Source organism: Naumovozyma dairenensis, chromosome 2 (assembly GCF_000227115.2).
Source record: "Naumovozyma dairenensis CBS 421 chromosome 2, complete genome".
Lineage (NCBI taxonomy): Eukaryota > Fungi > Ascomycota > Saccharomycetes > Saccharomycetales > Saccharomycetaceae > Naumovozyma > Naumovozyma dairenensis.
This window is the reverse complement of record NC_016480.1, coordinates 427,724-451,872: the sequence shown is the minus strand read 5'-3', so window position 1 is coordinate 451,872 and position 24,149 is coordinate 427,724. Positions and strand designations below refer to the sequence as shown.

The window sequence follows — 24,149 nt, the reverse complement described above, 5'->3', positions numbered from 1 at the left end:
CGTTGCTCTTGACCGGCTCTGCTGCCACGTCTCGTACACTAATAACCCGTAGGAAAACCTTTCATCTCTTTTCTTTTTCTTTTGTTTTCTTTCTCTTCTCTTTTCTTTTTCTTCTCTTTTCTTTTTCTTCGCTTGTGTGTCGTTTCTTATTATCGGTCATAAAAATATATCACAAAAAGACTAAAAATAATATGCCATCTCCTAGAATCGAACCAGGGTTTCATCGGCCACAACGATGTGTACTAACCACTATACTAAGATGGCTTATTAGATGGAAATACGTAGTATAATAGACTCCCTATGTTCCATTTAAGTATGCAAGTCACCATAAGATAGTGTTACCAGAGGAGTTTGAAACAGAACAGTTTTCCCAAAACCGGGAAGAGCTTGAATAGGAATAATCCGAGTTTCATATAGACAAATTTCTACAGCAACATCACACTGTCCCTCTCTAAATTGGAAGTCTTTACCATACCGCTTCTTATCAGCCAAAAATAAATCTTTAATAGAACCATTTGATGAAAAATATTACTTGACACATGCATTTTCAGCTACAGCAGACTCACCATCTTCCCTTTCTTTGCCATAACCAAATCCGAACCAATTTGGCCAGGCATTATTGATTAAGGAAGCATATTTCTCTTCCAACGACTCATCCGACCCTTTATCTGTTTCAACATCATTGGCATACACAGGTTGACTTGTAGCAGCAAAATGACCAGTTAGTCTTTCCTTAACATTCAGCACATCCATATCTTCACCTTCAACCTTAGCATACTCACGAACTAGGTTGATCATATCGTGTCTCAATTCTCTAAAGGACAACCCCGACGATCTATCGATAGGCATTGGGTAAACTTTCAAACATGATTGGAATTTATGATAATCATCAATGAATGAGAAATAGCATCAGCAAAAATAAAAGAATTCAAAACATTATTGGAATATTTACAGGACCAAAATCATCTTCAGAGTCACCATCACCAACGGATCTAGCTACAAAATTGTTCAACAAATAATTAGCAGGTTCCCCTTCAGTCTCGTTGAACAAATCCCTCTTCATACCATCGTAATCTGGACCAAGGGAATGTTTAAGAATACCTCTCACAACAAAAATATAATGGAACAAATAATCAGCGGTTTTCTTATCTAAATTCTTGCACATGAAATTGGCACATATAGTTTTCGAATAAGAAGTAATTACATCAAAGCAACGAGAGTTTGGGTCAATGAGCAAATTCCTGTTATTACCACCATATTTCAAAACCAACATGTCAGGAAATCTATAGAGACCTGTAAAATACACCATCCACATAGCACAAACTCCTATGTCAGCTGCAATCTTTGCAATAGCTTCAGAATTAAGATCGGTACCTGGGATTGTTTCAGGAATTTGCGATGGCAGTCTAGAATTATGAACAGAGAAATTAATAACTTCTTTGGTGCAACTCTACTCTTAGCCAAAGCGACATTGGAACCAGAATTTAAGAAAGGCTCTGCAATAGCTTCAACCGACCAGACTTCAGTAAAATACTGGCGTAGTTCATCAATACAAGCATCATATCTCGCAACAACAGTACCATAGAATTCTTGGATGTATGATCTGGTGGAATTGGCGTAAAATCGATAAATCTGTCTCAATAAACTTGATTTCACCGACATTCATTTCTTGTTCGAAAAAGGAAAAGTCTTTGGAATGGACGATATCTCTATTGACAGCAAAACCAAGGGCACCAACTAGGGAGGAACTTTCATCCCTGTGGGGTCATAAATTCCTTCTCCTTCTATTTTAAATGTCGACGTCTAATTTACCGACTTTCATATTCAATATAGTTCCGAAATTTAAAAATTGAATAACTAAATCAAATCATAATATCAAAAGCTCATACATTCAAAACATACTCTCCTGGGTTTACCCACAATATTGAAACTACACAGTTAAAATTATATGAATATTTGGTATTACTATGATCATTTTTTTATTATTTCTGGAAATCATAAGGTTTTGATTCATTATACATTGACCTCTCTCCATCTAAGACATTGTATCGTCACCTAATGTGGAACAACCCTTTGGGAGTCCTAATTAGCACATTAACTCTGAAATGCATTCAATATTGGTACTACCACAACTACTTTTTCATAAGTAAGGAAATTTTATGAATTAATTATAAACTTAAAAACACTCTTCCAAACGTTTGTAAACTTTGGAATTTCGATGTACGCTATTGAAAATATAATTACTTAATCTTTATATTATATTGGTATGATTAGCAATTAATAGTTACAATTTAAAATGTGCAATAAGAACTTAGAAGGTAATGAAATATGCTACCTAAATGAAGCCACAATAATGCATCAGCTCAATTCAATCATCGCCATGGACTTCAATTAACAAGTCTCTTACCAGTTCATTGGAGTTGTTACAACAATTTCAGGGCGGGTTGCGGATATTCCATAGAGTTTTCTTATCTGGTTTGTTGGACAATCCAATGTCATGGAATCTTTGAATATGACCCTTGGCAAAAAATAGCACTCATTATGCCGTTATCCTTAGTTATCATAGAGAAGAAGGTAATGTAATCTGAAATAGTCGGCATATAATCCATTAATAAGACTAGGGCAACATTTTCAACATTCGGAAAGTCAAGCAACACTTTTGTTCCAATCAAAATTTTGGAATTCGGTTGCTCTCTGAAATTATCCATTAACCTAAACCTCTCTTTTATATCAATTTTTTCAGTAATTTTAATCGATATATCTCCTAACATGGCATGCAAAGCATCAGCTGCGTCAGTTTGCTTTGAAATAATTACAATTTTTCTATTTGTCCTAGGACTAAATAATTGCAAATATCGTTTAGCATAAGAGCAGCATTTCTGTAAAGCCATAACCAGAATCCTCTTTCCACAATTCTTTATAAACATCTTTCAATGGCAGCTCTTTTAACATATTATGGTAATATATACATTCAGATATGTCAATGCGCTTTACCGATATTACTTGTTTGAATATCCCTATATTTTTCATCAATATTTTAGTCCGATGACGCGCGTCAAACCTTTGTGAATAGCAATATTTTGAAGAACCACTTTATGGAACCAATATTCAAATCTTTATAGAGATCCTCGTTTATTTTTTCAAAACCATTAATTACCAAATAACAGAGAGACAGTTTAACCATTGTTTCATCCCATTTGTGAATTAAATCACAAAACTTTCGATTCAATAAATTTTCGGAAGTACCAACATATGTGGACTATTTAAAGTCCTGCTCTTCTGGACCAAATTCCATATTTTCAATAGAATCAAAATCACCAACTTTTAACGACGATTTTATTTCGGAGAGTTTCTGCAATGTCAAAATTTTTGCACTCAGGGTTGGTTCAAATATGAAGGAGATTTGGTTCTTGTTTGCTGCAACTTCGGAAAGGGCATAAATTGGCAACTTATACCAATTGAAAGCATCATCTTTTGGAGAATCTGAATTGGATGTAAATTTGCCTGTCCCATGTATATATCCAATAATAACATATTCTCCTGTTCTGATAAGCATCGAGAGTCATAGAAGAATGAACTTCTCACATATGCAATATCATAAAGAGATTGAGTGAGGGTTGGTAGTTTTGGCTCTTTAGTTCTATACAATGGTTCGATTGTCTTTGTCTCATGATACGTTCTCAAACCTAACCATTCTTGCCATAGTCTACTTAATACTTCCGATCTTTTGCTAATTGGAGTATGTCTGGCTTTATATGGATTGACAGCATAATCAGAATATCCTGTAATCGCATCGTGGCCTGCATACTCTTCTTTGAATAATTCAAAATGTTTATTATAGCTACAAGCTCCCTAAGCAAACCTATCATAGCACGTCGCATATCCCTAAAGATCAATTTTTTCCCTTTTCATGATAAAGGATATTCATATATAAATTTCATAAACCTATGGTAATTAATCATTTTATTCGTACTAATATAAATAAACAAAATAGGATGTAAAATCTGACGAGAGTAATCTAGATCGGTAAGATTTTTTCTATCATTGAAAATATTAACAGGTGGAACAATGATATCATCTTTATTCTCATCAGCGTCTTCTTCCTCATCAACAAGTTGATTGCTTTCTTCTTCGTCTTCATCTTCATTCCCCATTGCACCTTTTGATCTCTACGTTGTTTTGGTGATATAAATATTTAACAGGACCTACTTTCAATCTGAAAGAAATAACTTTGAAGGGAGAGGAAATATTTCTGAATTTACTAGCAGTTCTCGCATTAACTTTATAAGGTTCTTCTCTTTTACGGTAGAATTCATAAGTAAATGTTTGAACATGATCAAAAAGTAGTGTTGATTGACATGGAATGAGGGAAGTCTATGGGTATTCATCTCTTTATCCCCTGAGATTGATTATCTTCATTGAATTTACTTTATATCTACTATATTTTTGCTCCATGCCATGATTTAAAACTGGAAAATATCTTATATACGTTACGCCATTTCTTTCTTGCACCAGAAAATGAGCAATAACCCAATATTTCTCGTCTATTTGAATTACCCCAATTCTTTAATGTATTCTTAATCTGAATTATTATTCCTTAACATTCACTTTTGGACCATATGTGTTCCTAAGAGAGAGAGAGAGAAAACTGTAAAGAAAGTGTGTGTTTCTGTGTGGCAAAAATAAAAATTTGGTTGTTTATCCCTTTTTTGGAGGATGTTGTACTTACGTAGACTTTTGACCTTGTTCTTTTTTGACTTTGGCAGATAAACATAAAAAATTGCGCCAGACCATCTTACCAAAAAAAGTGATTTACCAATTTCTAGGTGTATGATCAAAAGCCATACGATTTTGGCCTTCCTTAATTCATGCTTTCCTGAAATAAAGTTGCTGTTGACAACTGAAGCTTCAATATTCACATTATACCCTCACCTATGTTCTATTTAGCTTTACCACTTTGTTGTCAGGGCTATCCATTTCAAAGCGCTGGTGACACAAGTTGGCTTTCACTTATTCTTTAGTTTTATTACTTCCATTTAACTCATTAAACGATTCTCAAGTATGAAATACGACATTAATTAGCTTACAAAGCTGCCATCAGCATTCTTACTAGAGGAAAGAGTATTTTTTCTTACATAATATAAATTCTTGTACATAATTATTTATGGTGATACCTCATAACTTCAAAATATCATATTCAGGACCTAATGGCACAATACCGTTTGGATTAATGTTTCTCATTCCATGTGTATACAAGAGTTTAATATGGTTAAAGTCTGTGGTGTGGCCAAATGCTGGATAATTCCAATATAAATTCCTCATCCATAAATGGATATAATAGTAGTCACTTCTAACCAATCTATAGTTTAATTTGAAGTGAACTGCATAAATCGAATCGAATCGAATCATGGTAACGAATAGTCTGATATCACTTTCAGTAATTTGGCCACCGAACAGGAAGAATCTCTTCAAAATCTCTTCCTCATTTGAAGCACCATATTCCTTGGCCAATGTATCATGCACTTCCCTCAATTTATTTTCAATTTTGTCCATATCTTTAAAAAAGTTAATCAAGTTGGTTTCATAAACTGACTGTTTTTCTGCCAACCCGACATTATAAACTCCGTCAATGATATGAGGAAACAACCACTCATTATATTTTTCAATTTGAGATGATAGAGTCTCTGGAAAAATGTCAACAGTTCCCTTTGTCTCATCAAAATCATTAAACGCACTGTTTAAGATGGCATCAATTTGGTCCCAATTGTTGTTAACAATGGTTTTCGTCTTCAAATCCCATAAAATAGGCCAGAAATATTCACCTTTATACTGTTTATCTGTCATATCATATAATTCCTTAATTTGTGTGACGCCGTAATGAGGGTCAAACGTACCATCCTTGAATAATCTGTTACTAGACTCATCTAGATCACCTAAGGGAGATGAGGTGTCATCCTGAGAGCTCAAGATACCACCATCAATCTTAAAGGCGTTTTCTCCTAATTTAGTTTCTCCTGCATTCAAAAGTTTCCAACCTGTTTTCTTATCCAATTTCCAGTGAACAACGCTGACACCAATAACGTCAGTTAATTTTTTAATGATCTTGTGATCCAGATACGTTGAGCATATGGGCAGCCTGCAGATAAATATAACCAATATCTGCCCTCTCTGGCTTATATATTGCGTGGGTTTTAGAAATAGTTTCTTCGAAAAAAGTAGTTTCAGTAGTGGACATTTTTTTAGTTTTAATAGAGTGGTGTGGTGTTTATTATTGATATATTTGTTATTTTTATAAAACATAAATAATAAACTGCAAAAACCAAGAGAAATAGAATAAACATAGAAACCAATGTGGCTTTTATACAGCACCAAACCTCGATGTTTAACTCAATAATGTGTATTATGCTGAGAAATCATTTACATAAGCTATTTGTATCTCTCCGTTACCTAAGCGTGTCACTTGACTAAGCGGACCTTACTCAGCGGCGCCATGTCATACTCAAGAACAACATTAGTAGTAGTTCTTATTAATCAAAAAAATTAACCTTCAGTGTATCTTAGTGATTATGAAATTGAAAGCTCGACAAACTTGTAGTTTTTTAACTTGTTGAAGTAGAAAAATATAATGTATAATAATTATTGTTTAGACTCGTTTGGTAGATTAACGAAGCTATATTGGAGATTCTTCTTGGAACTTAATACACCTATTAAATCATGTCGTACAACCCGTTGTGATGTAATGTGCTGTTAAATTTCACAAGTATATAAGCGAGGATTTTTGTTCCATATACATTTTACATAATTAGATAGTACTTTCACCTATAAGAGGGAGAGGAGCAGACTGTCCTTACAGGGACATATCTGGTAAATATATTCCATTTTCCAACAACTATTTACTGTCTCTACACTTAGATTATCAACAGTTAGTACTTGTTATTGACGGCTTCTATTGAGCTACTTTATTTCTTTAAAAAATATTATAATAAGGAATTAATAATTATCAATATATATATATATATATATATAATATTAATCTTGAATAAGTTACCTCCTTAACAGTTAAACCAAATCTTTCCTAAAACTCTTCTAAAAAAGCTGCCTATGATAACGTGGTATCTCATCTTGGATACCACAATCGGTATATATCATTTGTAATTTGCAAAAAATAGAAGAAGCCTCTCACAACATTGAGCACTTCTTACATACTCTTCAGATCCACTTCTAATCGGCTGCATAAACAAAACTTTGTTGCTGCCTTTGAATATTAATGCATCCGCACTTTTTAATTGAAGAAGGAAGATTCTATATGTACTATAATGTTATATAGCTTTATGCCATTAATCACTATCATTATTACAAATAAATAGTTGACAGTGTCCGTATAGCTGAGTTTTGACAAAAAAAGAATCAAGAAATAAAGAAGATTACCTAATCATAAGGTTCCAAGATGTAAATGATTAAAAGATATTATGCGCTTATGGATGATCTTACCTAATCCAATATCTCTTCCGAACATCAAGAATTGTTGATAATCTGAGTGTGAAGAGGGTGTCGCGGTGTTTGAGAATGGAATATATTTACCAGATATGTCCCTGTAAGAACAGTCTGCTCCTCTCCCTCTTATAGGTGAAAGTACTATCTAATTATGTAAAATGTATATGGAACAAAAATCCTCGCTTATATACTTGTGAAATTTAACAGCACATTACATCAAATCGGGTTATACGACATGGTTTAATATACGTCCCAAATTCCAACACTAACTGTAGCGGTGAAGAGCATATGTGTTGAAACTGCGGCTCGAGGAATAGTAAAGCCAATATAATACTTTCATGATGAATCAAAGAACGAAACTAGAAACAAAATTAGGTCACAATCCTAAACTGTATATAAACACACAACAAAATGGAAAGAACCATTCCGAAATTTCCTATGTACAATAGAATTAATTTATTTAGTTATTTTTAAATAGGGGGTGTACAAAATCACAGTATCAATTTTACTATATTATCTATAAAGTTCAAGATGGCTAATCAACCTCAATCCGGAATCTCTTCTTTTGAACAATATGTGACATAAGCAACTTTCAAATAAGTAAATTACATAATTTTGTTATACCGCTTCTCACTTTATCAAGCTTAGCTTAAAGGGATATTTGTTTCTATAGTTTTAACTTCTTGATATAAACCTATTGTTTATTTTTCTCACTTATATTTTAATGTCTTAATGCTAGTCGAATCCAAATTTTGTTTAAATTATGTTAATATAAAGTAAACAAAAAATCATAAAACATCTAATACCAGTATAAAATTACGTTACGAGCAATAAACTGAATTTTTCTAGGAGAATAGCTTTTTAAAATGTTTCTAACATAATTTTTACGACTGGTGTGATTCCATTTTAAAAGACACGAAAAAGGTATTTTTTAAAAAGAGGACAATATATGTTATAAAAACGTATAAAAAGTTGAAGCAATTATCTTTGCAAAAAAGTAAAGGTCGATCAATTAGAGGCACTTTTGGTCATTCATTTATTATGTAATTTTGGTTGGGAAATGCGTACTTTCATTAAAGGGTATATTATCCAAACACTTGACTAAATTGGTTGACGGTGTCCAAATTTCAACAGTTCCAATAACCTAAGGAAGAAGCGTATACAAAGTTCATCTTGTACTTTGAGGAAAAGAAACCATATCTCTGTCCCCTTGGTCAAACTGTTTAATATCAGAATATACCATAAATGATTTAAGCTAGATCAATGTCATATTCATCCAAATAATTTTGGTACAATTGCCAACTTGGTCCATGTTTAGAGTCTTTAACATATATGAATTTAACACCATAACGTTCTACATCTTTATTTCTACTTTCATCATCGAATAAACAAACTTTCAATAGCTTCAAATCATTATGTCCATAAATATTTACCAAAGCATCTTTTAAATGACCAATTTTACTTCTTTCTCCCCATTGTAAATCATCAAACAATTCAATCATTGGTATAATTTGTCCCTCATATTCAATTTTAAATTGTCTTAAACACTGTTTGGCAATTTCTGGAGCCCATGTTCTTGAAGCAGATACAATCCTAACACCATTTTTTTTCAAATCGATAATAATCTTAGGAATATCTTTATAGAAAGATAATTTGTACCCACAGCTATCCACTAATGTATGAACTTCTTTATTTTTGTTATAAACTTCTTTGAAAGGTGGTGAAAGGTTTGTATCACAATAACATGGCCAAACTGTGAAGTCCAAGTCGAAAGCGGCGACGTCAGGATATGATTTGGTTTCTGTATCTTTTGTCATGATCACTTTTCTTCTGCTTTTCTGTTAGAAATCAATATAATTTAAATGAGGATGAGAATGAGCTATATTTACGTATATACGTACATATATATATATATATGTGTTACTTGGAAAGGCGTGCTGATGTTATAATTTTTCACTTCTAGTTTCTTTTTTCATAACACTTCGTTATTTCGATGTTAATAGTTACATAACAGTTCGCGACAAAACTAACGTTTTTCGAGCGGCATCTACTAAAGAAGATACTAAATTCCAACCCCCCCCCAATACACACACTACCTTTTTTTCAATAGAGTCTTATAGCTCATAGCAGCGTGAGTACTCGAGTACGCAATCTAAAGGGTAGTCAAATGAACTGTTTTCCCTTTGCCTTTCATCTTTACACGGACAATGAATTGCGAGAAAACCTTGCATCAGTTGCTGGTTTCGAAAAAAAGGATGACTGGTAGCTTCAGTGGAATATATACATATATATAGATTTGCCTCTCATGCTACATATGTTTTCCTGTTTCAGTTACAGGTTCAGTGCCGTCATAGGGAATAATGCATCGGTTTGTAGGCCGACCCAGTTGGGCATGGGAAGGAATCAAGGTCACTTTACCGATTCCTTATTCTCAGGTAATTCGAGTTTATGAGAGCGATACAAATATAATTATTCACCTCTTCAATAGACCATCTCTATTACGTTCATACATAAGCACATACATATATAAATATATATATATAAGCATATTCGGCGACTTGTGCTTATCACCCAAATTATACACCTACAATACATTTGTGTCGCCCGTTTCTTATTGATTTCTTGTTTGTTGCTAATTCCCGCATGAAACGGTCTCCCTTTCCCGTTTAAGAATGAAGCGTTACGTTGGCTAACTACTAATTAGCACCCAGGATATATAGGCGGAATGAAGGAGAAGAAGAAGTGTTCGTCACTGATATATATATATATATATATATATATATATATACATAGACTAGCAATCATCCGAATACAGCAGAACTGAAGGTAGACATACCCGTCGTAAGATGTTTTCCGTCGCCGATAGTTACAAGCCCCAACTCCAAAACTTTCTAGCCACATCTCAAAATGGTAACAAGTGTGGTGAATGTGGTTCTTTGAATCCTGCATGGTGTTCGACAACCTACACTGTTTTCTTATGTACGAGATGTGCAGCTATCCATAAGAAATTGTTGAATCATGATCCTTATTTTTCAATCATTAAATCCATTCAATTGGATCATTGGAATAATGATGAATTACAACGATTCCTATCTTCAGGTGGTAATAGACATAATATGGAATTTTGGAACCCTAAAAATGTACAAATCAAATATTATGATAAGGATGATGATTTGAAATGTGAAGATTTCATCAAGAATAAATATATTTTGAAGAAATTCAAATATGAACAGGAAAAGGAGGATAGAAGAAGATTTACACCATCCTCATTAAGGATGAAAAGAGGTAACTATATACCGAAATTATGTAAGAATCGAATGGCAAGAGATTATGAGTTGAGTAAATATTCGAGAGAGTTAAGAAGATTGCAGAATATGGGGTTTCGTGATATCGATATTAACACTGAAGCCTTGGTACTCGCAAGAGGCGATTTAAACGGAGCAATCGATATATTGACACAAGATAACGGAGACGAGTTAGAAATGGCGCCAGCTCTACCGTCTAGACCTGTTGCAGCTAATGTGCCTAAACCAGCTGTCTTTGATGGAACCGGTATCTTACAAGATGCTACTGTTGTAGAAAATAGTACTCCAAGGCCGGCCATCTTTGATGGAAGTACGGAATTGGGAGGACAGCCAATTCAATTAGACCAACTAAACCAACCGAGACCTGCGGTGTTTGATGGATTTTCAAATAGTGCCCCTACTCTTCAAACAGAAACGCTACCTACAAATGCATTACTGCCAGAACAGACAATGCCTCAATATTCCCAAGCGTATACCAACATGAATCAACCTCCTCAAAATGCATATCCACAGTATCAGCAACTTGCACCATTACAAAATCAAATGCAACAAAGTCCCTCCATGAATACAATGAATACAATGAATACAATGAATACAATGAATAATATGCAAATACCATCTGGCAGTGGATACCAAATACCACCAGCGCAAAATAATATGCAAAATTTGCCAAATGGTTACATTCCACAGCAGCAACCACCACAACCACAGCAGCAAAACTTCTATAACTATAATTCAAATCCATATATGTAAAATCCTAGCAATGAGCATTTGTATTTGAAAAAGCTTTGGTTTCTTGATAATAAAACGTGTATGCTAGAAGGTACACACTCCTTTGAATATCTTAATATATAATGGAGAATCTGAACTAAACAATATAAGTTTACTCTATACTTTCTGGAAAAAATAGTACACATATGACCTTACATTACGGACAGAGAAAGGACATGTCTTGTTAGCAATTCCTCATGTCTTCTTTTTTATCCTCTTATGGAAATTTGGACCATCTTGCCAAATCACAAAAATAAAAGATTGTATATTGTTCTAGAATATAGTCTGAATAAGTAATGGTATAAAGTGACCAAATAGCGACGGTATATCACCGAGCTATATAATACTGTTCGAAATGTATCATTAAATGTCATTTACCAACTTATGTTAATTCGGAGACCAATTTTTGTCGGCATTTTTTCCTTACTTTATGACATCTGTGTAGGCTTATTCTTCTACGCTTCGGAAAAAATTCTTAACGTCTTCTTCTTTAACGACCCTGTTATTCTCAGCAAAACTCTTTAAATATTCATTTAGTTTAGTTTTCATTGAATTGAATGTCACCATTGTATCAACGACACCGCCGACACTAGCTCCATTTTGCAAAATTTTCGACACTAATTGAATAATATCCGTATCATCCTCTGGTTCGGCAGCAGGTTCATAAATTGGGTCATCTTCAATGAGAAATGGGGCTATTTTATCTAAGAAAATAAATAATTTATCGTCCTTTTCCAATTTAGCCTTTAATGTTTTAAATTCTTTAGAGTAATCACTTTTCAAGAACACAGAGTACTCGCCGTTATTCTGTCCCTCTTCAATAACCCTTTTCCCATTTTCATTTATTTTATCAGGTATGATTTCAGAATCACGCCCCAGCTTACATTGAATAATTTTATCTGACGCATGATGCGATAATATTCTTTTAAAATAATAGTCATACTTTGAAATGCATTTCCAGCATATGAAAGCATCAAATGAATCCAAATGCGGGAATCCCTCAATTGTACTTTCTCCCGATACTGGATCATCAATTCTAACTTGGGCGTCTTTCTTGGAGTCATCAATCCCCATTATACAAGAATCATGATACCAATCTTCGTCACACTCTATTCCTAGCACACATTGCAACATTACTGCTTTCGAATCGGGATCATATTCTGTTGAGCAACTACAGAATAATCCCTTGAAATTCTGCCCATATTTATTACTCAAAGAAGCGATATCATTTTCAACATTTTTGCGAACATCACATTTACAATTATGCTCCTTTATCATTTTATCTCTTTCTGTCCCACAGTCACAAGTGAAGTTTCTCTTTGTGAATAATTCCACTATATCACATTTTGTATGGCACATAACTGAGCATGAGTAGCATATCCCAATGTTTTCATGGGTTCTACATGCAAATATCTGTTGTCTAATGGAACCCATTTCGTAAGTACATTTCTTAGGTTCCCATGGCATCGCAGCTCTTGCCTCTTCCTCTAAGGCAGCTTGGTTATCAATATATTCTTGGACATTCATTCCGAAGGTAGTTTGAAATGGGTAAATTAATGTCACTGTATTAGAAAGTGGATATTTATACAGAGAAAAAACGGGGGGGGGAAGCTCAAGAACTTTTGTCTCTTCCGTTAGTTCTTTGCATCCAATGTTCGTATGTGTGTTGTTCACGAGTACACTTCAAAATAGACAAGTCATTATTGTTTTCCAACTTTGAGCGCCATCGGAAAAATATTAAGGGAAACAATATTTATCAATGAATTCGATACAATAATAAACAGTACATGAGCGTAACCACTATATAAAGTAGTATTGTTTCTAGAAACGGTATTTGACGTACTTGTAACTCTTATCTATCTGTGTAATACAGACAATATATTTTAATACATCTTTTTTGAATAATCTTAGTATACACTTTTATCAATTATGACGTTGCTAAATGAATAAATATAATCAAGTTAAATAAATAGATCCCTTTCGCGTACTTAGGCATCAGTTGACGTTTCCTTCGAATCAACAGTTTCAGTAGATTCAGCAGTTCCAGTAGCCACTTGTTTCTTTTGTATTTTAGAGTTGTCCTTTGCTGTGGTTTCAATACCATAAATTCTATAAAGTAATTCATGTGTGTCCTCTTTGCTAACCATTAAGTTAACACACTTGGCACCTTTCCAGACAGGTAAAAATAAACTCTCCTTATCTTCTCCTCTTTCGATTTCCACGAAAGCACAGCCAGAACTCAAGTCATGCATTTTCTTAACAAATTCATCGTCAAGATGTTTAGCTTCAACATCTTCGAAAGTTGGGAATGATTCTATTAGAAGCTCCTTTAACATATCCAAATTTGCATTTACAATTCTTGGAGATTTCATGTGATGTTTCATAATTGGCAAAGATTCACTTTGAATCCTCCAGGAACATTCAATATCACTTCTTTGAGCAACGAATAACTTGACACCAGAATAAATAATCTTTAATCTATCATCATTGGCTTGAATAATATCTCTCAAAGTTGGACAAACTGTATAGACTGTTCTTGTTGGTTCACCTGTTGCGTTACGAACCAGACAAGTGGTTTTATCAAATTTAGAATCGATACCATAGAAATCCCAGCATACCTTTAAAGATTCATGATTTGGATCGACAAAGACGAAAGGTTCCTCATTAGCATCACGTGGCAATCTTTCCTTTTTCACGGGTTCTTGTTGGACTTCTGCTGCTGCACCATTTTCAGTTTTCAATTTCTTGGCAGATGGGGTTGGAGATGATTCTTCCAATTCATTCGCTAATCTCTTGGCTTGTTCAACTTCATCTTCAATTTTTTCAAAAACAGTAATGAAAAATCCACCAGTATTTTGTTGATGAGGATAAACTCTGATACAACTGTCTAAATGAAAAATTTCCCTTTCTTCCTCAGTTGGTGGGAACCAACTCTCTATGGTTCCTTCGTCACCTTTATTTTTTACAGCCATGTTCCTATCAAGGACAGGCCAGTTAGAAATACCTTTAGACCTGACCAAACCGACTAGTTTATCATCACAATTAACTAATTTGATTTTTGATCCCCATTTTCTCAAAGCTTCTGCTACAACAGCTTCATTTTCAATAGGATTCATTGAACATGTAGAATAGACTAATCTACCACCAGATTTTAATAAATTCAAACCTCTGTTCAATATATTCAATTGCACAGTATGTAAACCTAACCCACCTTGAGTATTCCAATCTTTCCAAACATTCACGTTTTTTCTCATGGTACCATCACCTGAACAAGGAACATCACATAAAATTCTATCGAATTTCAACATTTCTTTCTTCTTTTCCGCATCTGTATGTAGCTTGATACGTGGGAAAAATTGAGCATCATGATTAACAACCATCAAATTGGCACTATTTAATCTTTTCAATTGGTGAACCAACATATGAGATCTTTTAGCGTCAGCATCATTGGCAACAACGAAACCAGTTGGTTCATCAGTATCTTTATGTAAAGCTTCAATCAATTGAGCTGTTTTAGAACCAGGAGCAGCACACATATCAAGCACAGTATGGTGTGGTTCAACTTCAAGAACAATTGGAGGAATCATAGAAACAGCTTCTTGTCTTGAGATGTTACCCACGGCATTTTCTACAACGAGATATCTTTGAGTCTTGGCAAATTGTTCATTTTTTCTAATAACCGTCTTCGGAACATCTAATTGCCATGCTAAATGGTTTGGATACCATGGTAATTCCATTGGTGGTTTTAAAATTTGACCTTCAAATTCCACATTAGTTAAATTTGGCAAATGTTTTTCTTGAAATAATTTAAGAACTTCATGAGCGTGCTTTCTTGAACCTGTAACTCTGAATGTTAGCGGTAGTGGTGATTGACATGTCTCTTTGAATCGGGCCCATTCTTCTTCAGGGATAATGTTTAAAGTTTTGTAATAAGTTTCCCATTTCTCATTTTCTTTAATCAATTCTGACCAACTTCTTTTAGCTCTTGTGTCATCACGAGCACCGAAGGTTTTCTTATTACCTTTTTTTTGGTTTCTCTTTCTGGCCATTATGAATATATGGGATTTGTTATTTAGATTATTTGTTAATACAGAGATACTCTAATATACTATATCTATGTTACCTTTTTTTGTTATATGAACAAGTAGCCATCTCAGCTCATCTCATCACATTATTATTTTTTCTCAGATCTTGTTTTCATTAAATTTTTCACTTTTTCCAAAATTTCATAAATTCCAGTCGTTTTTCACGTATTGTTTATAAGTGGAATAGCCGCCAAAGTATTTCTAAAACGGTGGAAGAATAATAGATAGACTCAAGGTATTTCGCAAAAGTATCTTTCTTGTGAATCCTAAGTGCAAGTGAATGTTAGGACTTTTGAAAACTCATCATGCTCAGCAGTTATGTTCAATATATCGAAAAGACAGAAAGGTACTAATTTGTATGCTTATTGAAGAATATTTAATTATGTAACATGAAAAGTTCAACTAATTCTTGAACATATGAAGTAGAAGGTATAAATTAGTCCAAGATCGCCAATTCCACTTATTTCTTAGGTTTCTTGTTTTTTTTTTCTTCTTGTTGTTTCTAGTCAAAGGTATCTGCGAGTTTGTAGAACCTACTTGTTGCTGTTGAATTACGATAGTTCCTTCGCGAACACTTTCATCAGCATCCTTGAATTTTTCTTGCGACTCTAAATAAAACATTAAGTCTTTTACTTGCTCTTCCAAATCCTGTTTCTCGAGCAATAACATTTTCTTCTCTTCTGTTGTTGTTTCATTTATCTTTGTAAGTTTATCTAAATTTTCTTGGAGACCCTTTATCATCAATCCGTCGATATCTAGTTGTTTCCTCATCTTGTCTATATTTGTTTCATACTTCTTTTCGATGTTGGATATTTGAGCTTGCATTTCTACCATCTTCAATTCTACACGGTTCTTCTCTTCTACTACACTACTGTCATTTTTGGCGTCTTCTAGTTTTAACTCATAATACTCACGTTGAGACTCCAATTGTGAGATTAATACTTGGACATATTCTAAGTGATATTCTTTATTTCTTAGGAAGTTTGCGGCTAGGTTATAGTCTTTTGATTCTTTCCCTTCATTTGTTACATTATCATGTCCATCGGAGTTCGATGTTCCCATACTTGTACTAGAAACTTCAACTAATTTACCATCTACTTCATTTTGCACCAGTCTATGGACATAATTATCACCAGCGTAATCCCAGACCCTTTGTGTGGCTATATCCATAGCGAAGCAATGAGATGTAGTTTCATAATGTTTAATAGCATGTTTGAAATTATATCTTCCGCAACCAATATTACCACAAATTAAACAAATCCAAAGATTATCATGGGATCCACATGTTGCACACGGTGCGTTCGAATCACCAGCTTGTTTCACTAAGGACTCTCTAGTAAGTCTTAGATTTGAATACCTGCATACTGGACATCTTGAATCGTTCCATTTATCTAGGCAAGAACAGTGGAAGGTATGTTGACAAGGTATCGTTATTAAACCCGTCGTTTCACTGTCCATTCTTTCTAAACAGACAGGACATGTCGGCAACTCCACTTTTTTTAAAGTTGTAGGGCTATCCTTATTGGTGAATGGATCGGTCATTAGATATGGTAATTCTTGTAAATCTACCCTTCGGAACAATTTTGATTTAAAAACAATCTCTTTGATGAAAATGACGTGGCAAGTTTCAGGATCCATTTTACTGAAACTTTTCCCGTTGAATTTATCTTTGAAATTCTTGGCCATTAAGGGCTCTCTAAATTTCATTAATACCATAAAGTTGAAACCAACACCGCCTTGTTTATTCCTTAAGATCCTAAAATGGGATATTTGATTAACAATTTCATCCCCGATATAAAAATATAATAAATCATGAACTGTAAAATATGTGGGAACAAATAATATACATACCATTGTATCATCACCAGGAATTGTCAAGACATCAGTTTCACTCCTAGCCTTCCCGTCTTCTTGAGGAGGCTTTCCCTTAGTACCATCTACATCTAAACCACCTGTTAGTTTGAATAGTCTAACAATACCATGGCCCAGGTATTCAGAGAGTAATAGCCCTTTATCCTGTTGGTCAATTCTTTTCTTATTGCTATTAACAATCATCTTGTTCTTTTGATTTTGATCGAAAGAAAACATTTCTGTTTCAATAATCCAATCACTTAAACGCCAGTCGATTTTCTGTCCCTTCTCTTCCTCTTGTTGATTAAGCTTTTGTACTGCAACAGTAGATTTAAATTTATCTCTTTGTGAAGTAGTGAAAAGTGTATATGCTGAGTTAACTTGCTCTCTATTTTCTAACTCCACCACAATCCTATATTTGATAACCATATATTCAACAGTTGTTAAGATAGAATGCAGTCAAGTCCACTAATATGTACAGAACTAACCTCTCTTTCTCTTCATTCCATCTTCTTGGTCCTGGTCCTGATCCTGATTCTAATACTTTTATATATATATGTCTAATGATTACGTACGTGTATAATTGTGTCTTATTTTTACCCTTTTCATTCATTGCACGTCATTTTCATGGTAGTGAAATTTCTTTACCTGCGGAATCCTTTCATGACCAATTAAAAATGATAGAGGAATCTTCAAGTTTAGTAGACGACATCTTGCTCGAACCTTTGGACGAGGTCGAAAGAACGATCTTTCGAGTTATCATATAATAATTAACTATTGAAATTTGATAAACGAAAAGAAATAAAATATAACCAAAAAAATACAGTTATAACTAAGAAAAAAGGACGCTAGATGAACTTTTGAAAAGACAAAGAAGAAAAAAGTGATAAGTTAGAAAATAGTTATGGTTGATGATTCATATTATATTACACCTCATGAAGCTGCACTTGCGACAGTGGCAACTTCGATGAAGAAAGCAAGACTACATATAGAAACCCTTATTTTGAACTCCATACTGGGAGGTTTCCTTTTCAGTATCGGAGGTTTGCTTTATACAGCAATACATGCAGATAATCCAGATCTTCTTGAGAAGAATCCCGGGATTTTGAACCTTTTAGGTGGTTGCTGTTTTGGGATTGGATTGTTTTATGTCGTTATAATGGGTGTAGACCTTTTTAACTCAAATATTTTATTCTTTTCAGTGGGGCTTCTTAGAGGTGCTGTGACCATTTATGATGTCCTATTATCATGGTCAATATCATTGATTGGGAACCTAGCTGGATCGCTTTTTGTTTGTTATCTTTTTGTTCATGTCAGTAAAGTTGGACAAAATCCTCATTGGATTGCTGGATCAAGAAAAATTGCAGAAGATAGGGCGTCATTTAGCTTTATGGAAACTTTTTTGAAAGGCATAGCTGGTAATTTTATGGTTTGTTTAGCGATTTATTTACAATTATTAGCTAAGCCAACTCATGTGAAGGCATTACTCCTTAATTTACCTATCATGTCCTTTGTCACAATTGGATGGACGCATGTAGTCGCTGACATGACACTATTATTTACTGGGATGCTGAATGGAGCCAACGTTTCTGTTGGAAAGTACATCTGGAAATTATTAATCCCATCATCAATCGGTAATATTATCGGTGGAACCGTATTTGGTTTATTAATACCATTCTATTTACATCTACTTGTTGTCGAACGGGATAGAAAGAACTTAAGTTTACCAGAATATGATGCAAGGGATGAACAACCGGAATTGAATGTTGATTCAAGAGTCGTTAGAATAACAAAGAGAGACGACGAAGATATTGCTCCAAATGATATTGTAACGGTCTCTGATTCTGATTCTGATTCAGGCTCTGATTCATATACTGATTATAATGAAAAATCTAGAACATCTGTTGATAACACAAATGAAGGGCATTTAGAAACGAATAAGTCTGTTAATGGTAACAATAATATCGATCCAAATCTTTACCATTCCATAACTGAACAAGGCAGTTTAAATTCTACTGGGTCGACTATATCAGCTGCAGCTTCGTTATCCCCAGTTTCTACATATACAGATCAAACAACTGGTAATCTTTCCCAACAATATACTAATCGGAATGGTTCAGCATCACTAGAACCATTACCATTTAGGCCGGAAAGAACACATATTAACATGAGTAAAATTCCTTCAATAGGAGATATCTCATCTTATCAAGTTAGTAGAAACCAGACTTACTCAGTAGGTAAGGCACAAAGAGTTAAGAGTCGTAATAACGTCACTAATAATATACTCCGTGTGAAATCAAGTAATCCCCGTCGTCATTCATTTAGCATATTACGATCACCACCTGGTGTTTTCCCCGTGAGAGGTATGGGAGTTCCATTAGATAGAGAACGTACCATTGAGGATTCTACATACCAAGGGAACAATGAATTACAACATAAAACCTCCAAGTTAAGCACCAAAAAATCTCCGAAACATTTAAATGATGAGTTACTACGAATGAAAAGTAATACGTCTCCCAAGAAAGCTTCTATACATAGTGACATTGGCGCACAAAATGGTGGGAATTTCCAAAGAGTTTATAGTGTCTTGGATGAAAAACCTGGTGCGAAGTTAGAAAAAGCCATAACACGATTACTAGAAAGGACGCCGTCGAATAATGTGATAGGAAGCAGTAAAGATCTAGAAATGGGTGAACTGGACCCACCTGAATCTGTTCCTACTACTGCTACTACTACTACCACTACTCAAGATATGTTCCCACACAATGAACCAAATGCATGCGAAAATTATGGTAAAGTATCGAAGTCGTCAATTTTTAAGACCGCTACTGATGGAGGCAGTAGTAATAATATTTTCCGTAAGTTTACAAGACAATTTGAACCAACAAGTTCCTCACCTGATGTGAACAAACTTGAAGAAGATATGCATCGTGTTGGTATAAATAAAAGTGCGGCCATTGCGGCCAATAATGTTGCCGGTGCTGAAAATTTTAGTAATATTAATACGTTCAACACAGCTCATGTTAAATCAAAAAGGCGATCAAGTTTAGTATCAAATCGAAGCGCTGCAAATTGAAAAACGATTTACATGTATTAATGTGTGCATGTACAATTGTAGCTAATAATCTAGCTGGGGTTGAAAGTTAAATTTTGATATTGAATGTCTAAATACGTTTCTTCTTCAAACTTGCCGGCTAGACGTGGCCCAAAAATATCTAGAACAACAGGTAACATTAGCGAATGAAGGAAGGATTTAGCATTAGTACTGTTACAAGTTTAGTATGTGGACATTGCAGAAAACAAGTACGTTTACACAGCATTTATCTATTTATAGAAAATAATCATATATACAATAATAGCATTTATAAAAGACATTCAGCAAACTAGTAAGGAAAAATTTAATTTCACACTTAAACTTTATATTGTTCTTCACTGGAGAGTTGTTGACTATAAATACGAACCGTTATAGTTCAATATATAGACTATATATAAATTGAAAGGGAAAAATAGTTGTAAAAAGAGGGACATGATGGATTCTGATTTCCACTAAGGCCCAGATCTAGAGGTGTACCTAGTAGAAGAGAGGCATTGGCGGTGCTTGTAAAGATTTACAAACGTAAATTAATACAAAAGGACACCGGAACTTTAATAGCATGAGGTGCCCAAATGGATAATGTATCGCATTGGATGCCATCAAACCGTTTAATAGTTCATATGCATATAATATCTTGTTCCCTCGTCTTCTATCTCCTTGTTTACCTCGCCTCGCCTCATCTTTACCAAGACGATCCGAGGCACTGAAAGGGAGATCGAACGAGCAGGTGAACGAACGACGTAATTGGAATGGTAAAGGGGAAAGTGAATAGAGGAGGATAATTAATTTTCGTTGATACATTTTTCTACCATTTCGTTAACTAAAGCCTTTGGATATGCAGGACCATATTCGTCACAAGCTTCTTTACCTTTTAACATTTGCATTACTACGAATACATCGAAATCTTGATGTTCTGATAATTTATGTAAATATTCCCATGTTGCCGGTATGGTTAATAATGGTTCCCTTGGAGCTAATGTTCCTGTGCTAGTGTTTGAATCCATGGTATTTGGTGAAGCTAATGAATTTATGTCATTACTATTATTATTGTTTGTACTATTATCAGTATAGGCAGATGCATATGAATATAATTTATCTTGTAAATCATCTATTATATTGAAATTTTGATCTTCTGTTGGGAAGGAGAATTTTGAATCATTTTGTAAATGGGGACTTGAAGAAGAACTGGTGCGATGATGATAATGTTTCTCCATAGGATTGTTAGCGCCAGATAATAAGAATTGATGATCGTTTAATGATTCATCGCTACTATTTTTCTTTATTATTACATTATTAACCGACGATGATGATGATGGTGCTGATTGTGCTTCTTCAATTAATAATTTTTTGATGTTATCGATATTATTAGTAGTTTGTAATAATATTTTTTTACTTTCTGCGTTAATTTCCATATTTAATTTTCTTAATGAATCAACCTCTTTTAATAAATCTTGACGATTTTGTTCACTTTCATTTAATTTCTCTCTTAATTCTTTCAATTTTGCATCTTTCCTTTCTCTGAAAGCCTTTTGTGCAGCTCTATTTTGAGCTTTCTTTTTGGCTTTAATTTCTTCTTCCGTCAAGTCCAACGTATTATTGTTATTATTGTCAATGATATTATAATTAGGGTTAATAGTATTCGATGAATTAAGTGAGTTTTTTTTGGAACGAGGAGATGGTAGAGCATCTTTGAAAGAGTTGATATTATTTTGTACTTGATGATTATGAGGTACTTGATATTGTTGATTATTATTATTCTCCTTAGTTAATGGTATAGAGGAATATGGGTTCATTAGTGAAGGTGAAGAAGAGCGGTGTTGTAGTTGCTGTTGTTGAGGTAATACTGTTTGAACAGGAGAGTTATTTAATAATGGACATTCATTATTGAACCCCATTGGATCTAAAAAAGTCGGAGTAGCAGACGCAACAGCAGCCGGGGGAGGAGGAACGTCAGAAGAAGCCGGTGGCATACTATTGTTATTATCATCAGTTCTGGGATCATTTTGGTATTGGTTGGGATAATAACCCTGGCTTGCCATGTACTGAGATTCGGGAATCATGTTTCTATGTTGGAACATATTCAAAAGTTCCTGTGGAGAGATCGGTTGCTGATTATAATTCATTGATTTTTTCTATTAGCTTAATTGTTTTGAATTCAAATATCGATGTGAAAACTTTCTTTTTTTTTCTCCTTCTTCTTATATGTGATAGTGATAATTTGACTTCCTGTAATCTTAGCTTGGCACCAGAATAGCAAATAATATTGGCGAAAAATAATGGATAAACAAAGTGCAAAAACTAGGTAAATCGTATTTTGATATCGAAGGTTATGAGGGATGTTATATAAACGCTAAAATAGAGAGCTCAGTTAGAGAAAAATGTAGTTGCTATGGCCAACACAAGGTCGACCTCAATGTAAAAACGATTTCCCTAATAAGCAAACAACTTTATATATATATATATATATATATTTCAACTGTTCACAATAGTACGCATTAAGTTACGCAAACAACAGCTTGGACAAAATTTCCGGACAGGCAAAACTCATCGGAACGGCAGAAAGACACCAGTTCAAGGCCAAGACCAAGGCCAAGGTCAAGGAGATGGGCACCAGCCAAGGCCAAGGACAGCAAAAGAAGGTTTTTGGTAGCACGGTGCAACTTTCACTCTATCACTCTCCCAGCGGGCAACTCACGAAAATGGGCATAGGAAGGAAAATACAACGCCTTTTAACGTCGCATTTCAACGCTGTGAAGTCAGGGCTTGTAACCTAAACTGTGACGATGAGGGGATGGACCCACAAAAAACCGGGCCTAGACCCGGAAACCCTTAGAAACATTTACCGGTGAAGCGCCGAATAATCCAGGGGTGAAATAAAGTGGAGACCTTGGGCAGTGGGCAGTAGGCACAGGGGAGGACGGGGATTGGAAGGATTTCCCAAATACACCAGGGATGTTACGGGTAGAAATATTTTCTAGCCTACCCTATTTTGACACTTTTTAGCCTGTTTGTACCTTACTTCAAACACTTCTACCCTACACTCCTCTCTATCCTACCCTAAACAGGTGCTGGCCTGCCCTTAAGCCCTAGCTCAAACTTTTTTGCGGGGAGTTCTCTGTAGGTTTCGAGCGAGGTTTTCTCCACCCAACGCAAGACCAATTTGTTTTCCTACCTTTCCTTCTAGCCCAAAATTGGACATCTCTGCCCCTACTTTTAGCCCAAAATTGAAATTCCTACCCCTTCTCCTAGCCTAAATTTTGAGGCAAAAAAATTGCCCCTACCCTCCCCCCTAACATAACCCGTAACGTCCCTGAAACACACGTCCGTCCGTACGTCGAAGAACGACGAGCTAACTTACTGTTCACATGCATCGGGCTTTCCTCTTCCAAAAAAGAAAACGTATGTATTACGTAAACCTCGTTTGCCCACTATCAATTACAGAACGAAAGGACGTACGTAACCTTCTCAGAATAAAATCTACATCATCTTTCTAAAGACCTTCTTCCTTGATGAATGTTAAGAGACCCTTGGTGCTGACAAGGATACTCT

At 34.6% G+C, this 24,149-nt stretch overlaps 9 protein-coding genes and 1 non-coding gene across 10 annotated transcripts; 2 read left to right on the top strand and 8 right to left on the bottom strand.

Moving 5' to 3' along the window:
• Nucleotides 1–192: 192 nt before the first annotated feature.
• Nucleotides 193–264, bottom strand: NDAI0Btrna5H. Its single transcript has one exon. It is a non-coding gene; the product is annotated as a tRNA-His (tRNA).
• A 664-nt stretch (nt 265–928) lies between these two features.
• Nucleotides 929–1,315, bottom strand: NDAI0B01880 (uncharacterized protein; the record flags this gene model as incomplete). Its single annotated transcript, XM_003668417.1, has 1 exon — nt 929–1,315. The coding sequence occupies one exon, from the start codon at nt 1,313–1,315 to the stop codon at nt 929–931; it is 387 nt and encodes a 128-aa protein (XP_003668465.1).
• A 3,860-nt stretch (nt 1,316–5,175) lies between these two features.
• On the bottom strand, nt 5,176–6,300 carry NDAI0B01870 (uncharacterized protein; the record flags this gene model as incomplete). The annotated part of the gene is made up of 1 exon (XM_003668416.1): nt 5,176–6,300. The coding sequence occupies one exon, from the start codon at nt 6,298–6,300 to the stop codon at nt 5,176–5,178; it is 1,125 nt and encodes a 374-aa protein (XP_003668464.1).
• A 2,444-nt stretch (nt 6,301–8,744) lies between these two features.
• NDAI0B01860 (Mg-dependent acid phosphatase) lies at nt 8,745–9,311 on the bottom strand (the record flags this gene model as incomplete). Its single annotated transcript, XM_003668415.1, has 1 exon — nt 8,745–9,311. The coding sequence occupies one exon, from the start codon at nt 9,309–9,311 to the stop codon at nt 8,745–8,747; it is 567 nt and encodes a 188-aa protein (XP_003668463.1).
• Nucleotides 9,312–10,340: 1,029 nt separating this feature from the next.
• On the top strand, nt 10,341–11,552 carry NDAI0B01850 (uncharacterized protein; the record flags this gene model as incomplete). Its single annotated transcript, XM_003668414.1, has 1 exon — nt 10,341–11,552. The coding sequence occupies one exon, from the start codon at nt 10,341–10,343 to the stop codon at nt 11,550–11,552; it is 1,212 nt and encodes a 403-aa protein (XP_003668462.1).
• A 465-nt stretch (nt 11,553–12,017) lies between these two features.
• On the bottom strand, nt 12,018–13,097 carry NDAI0B01840 (uncharacterized protein; the record flags this gene model as incomplete). Its single annotated transcript, XM_003668413.1, has 1 exon — nt 12,018–13,097. One exon carries the CDS (start codon nt 13,095–13,097, stop codon nt 12,018–12,020), a length of 1,080 nt encoding a protein of 359 aa, XP_003668461.1.
• A 461-nt stretch (nt 13,098–13,558) lies between these two features.
• On the bottom strand, nt 13,559–15,619 carry NDAI0B01830 (uncharacterized protein; the record flags this gene model as incomplete). The annotated part of the gene is made up of 1 exon (XM_003668412.1): nt 13,559–15,619. One exon carries the CDS (start codon nt 15,617–15,619, stop codon nt 13,559–13,561), a length of 2,061 nt encoding a protein of 686 aa, XP_003668460.1.
• A 438-nt stretch (nt 15,620–16,057) lies between these two features.
• ETP1 (Etp1p) lies at nt 16,058–17,935 on the bottom strand (the record flags this gene model as incomplete). The annotated part of the gene is made up of 1 exon (XM_003668411.1): nt 16,058–17,935. The coding sequence occupies one exon, from the start codon at nt 17,933–17,935 to the stop codon at nt 16,058–16,060; it is 1,878 nt and encodes a 625-aa protein (XP_003668459.1).
• Nucleotides 17,936–18,410: 475 nt separating this feature from the next.
• NDAI0B01810 (uncharacterized protein) lies at nt 18,411–20,582 on the top strand (the record flags this gene model as incomplete). The annotated part of the gene is made up of 1 exon (XM_003668410.1): nt 18,411–20,582. One exon carries the CDS (start codon nt 18,411–18,413, stop codon nt 20,580–20,582), a length of 2,172 nt encoding a protein of 723 aa, XP_003668458.1.
• Nucleotides 20,583–21,382: 800 nt separating this feature from the next.
• NDAI0B01800 (bZIP transcription factor) lies at nt 21,383–22,723 on the bottom strand (the record flags this gene model as incomplete). The annotated part of the gene is made up of 1 exon (XM_003668409.1): nt 21,383–22,723. The coding sequence occupies one exon, from the start codon at nt 22,721–22,723 to the stop codon at nt 21,383–21,385; it is 1,341 nt and encodes a 446-aa protein (XP_003668457.1).
• Between the last annotated feature and the right edge of the window lie 1,426 nt (nt 22,724–24,149).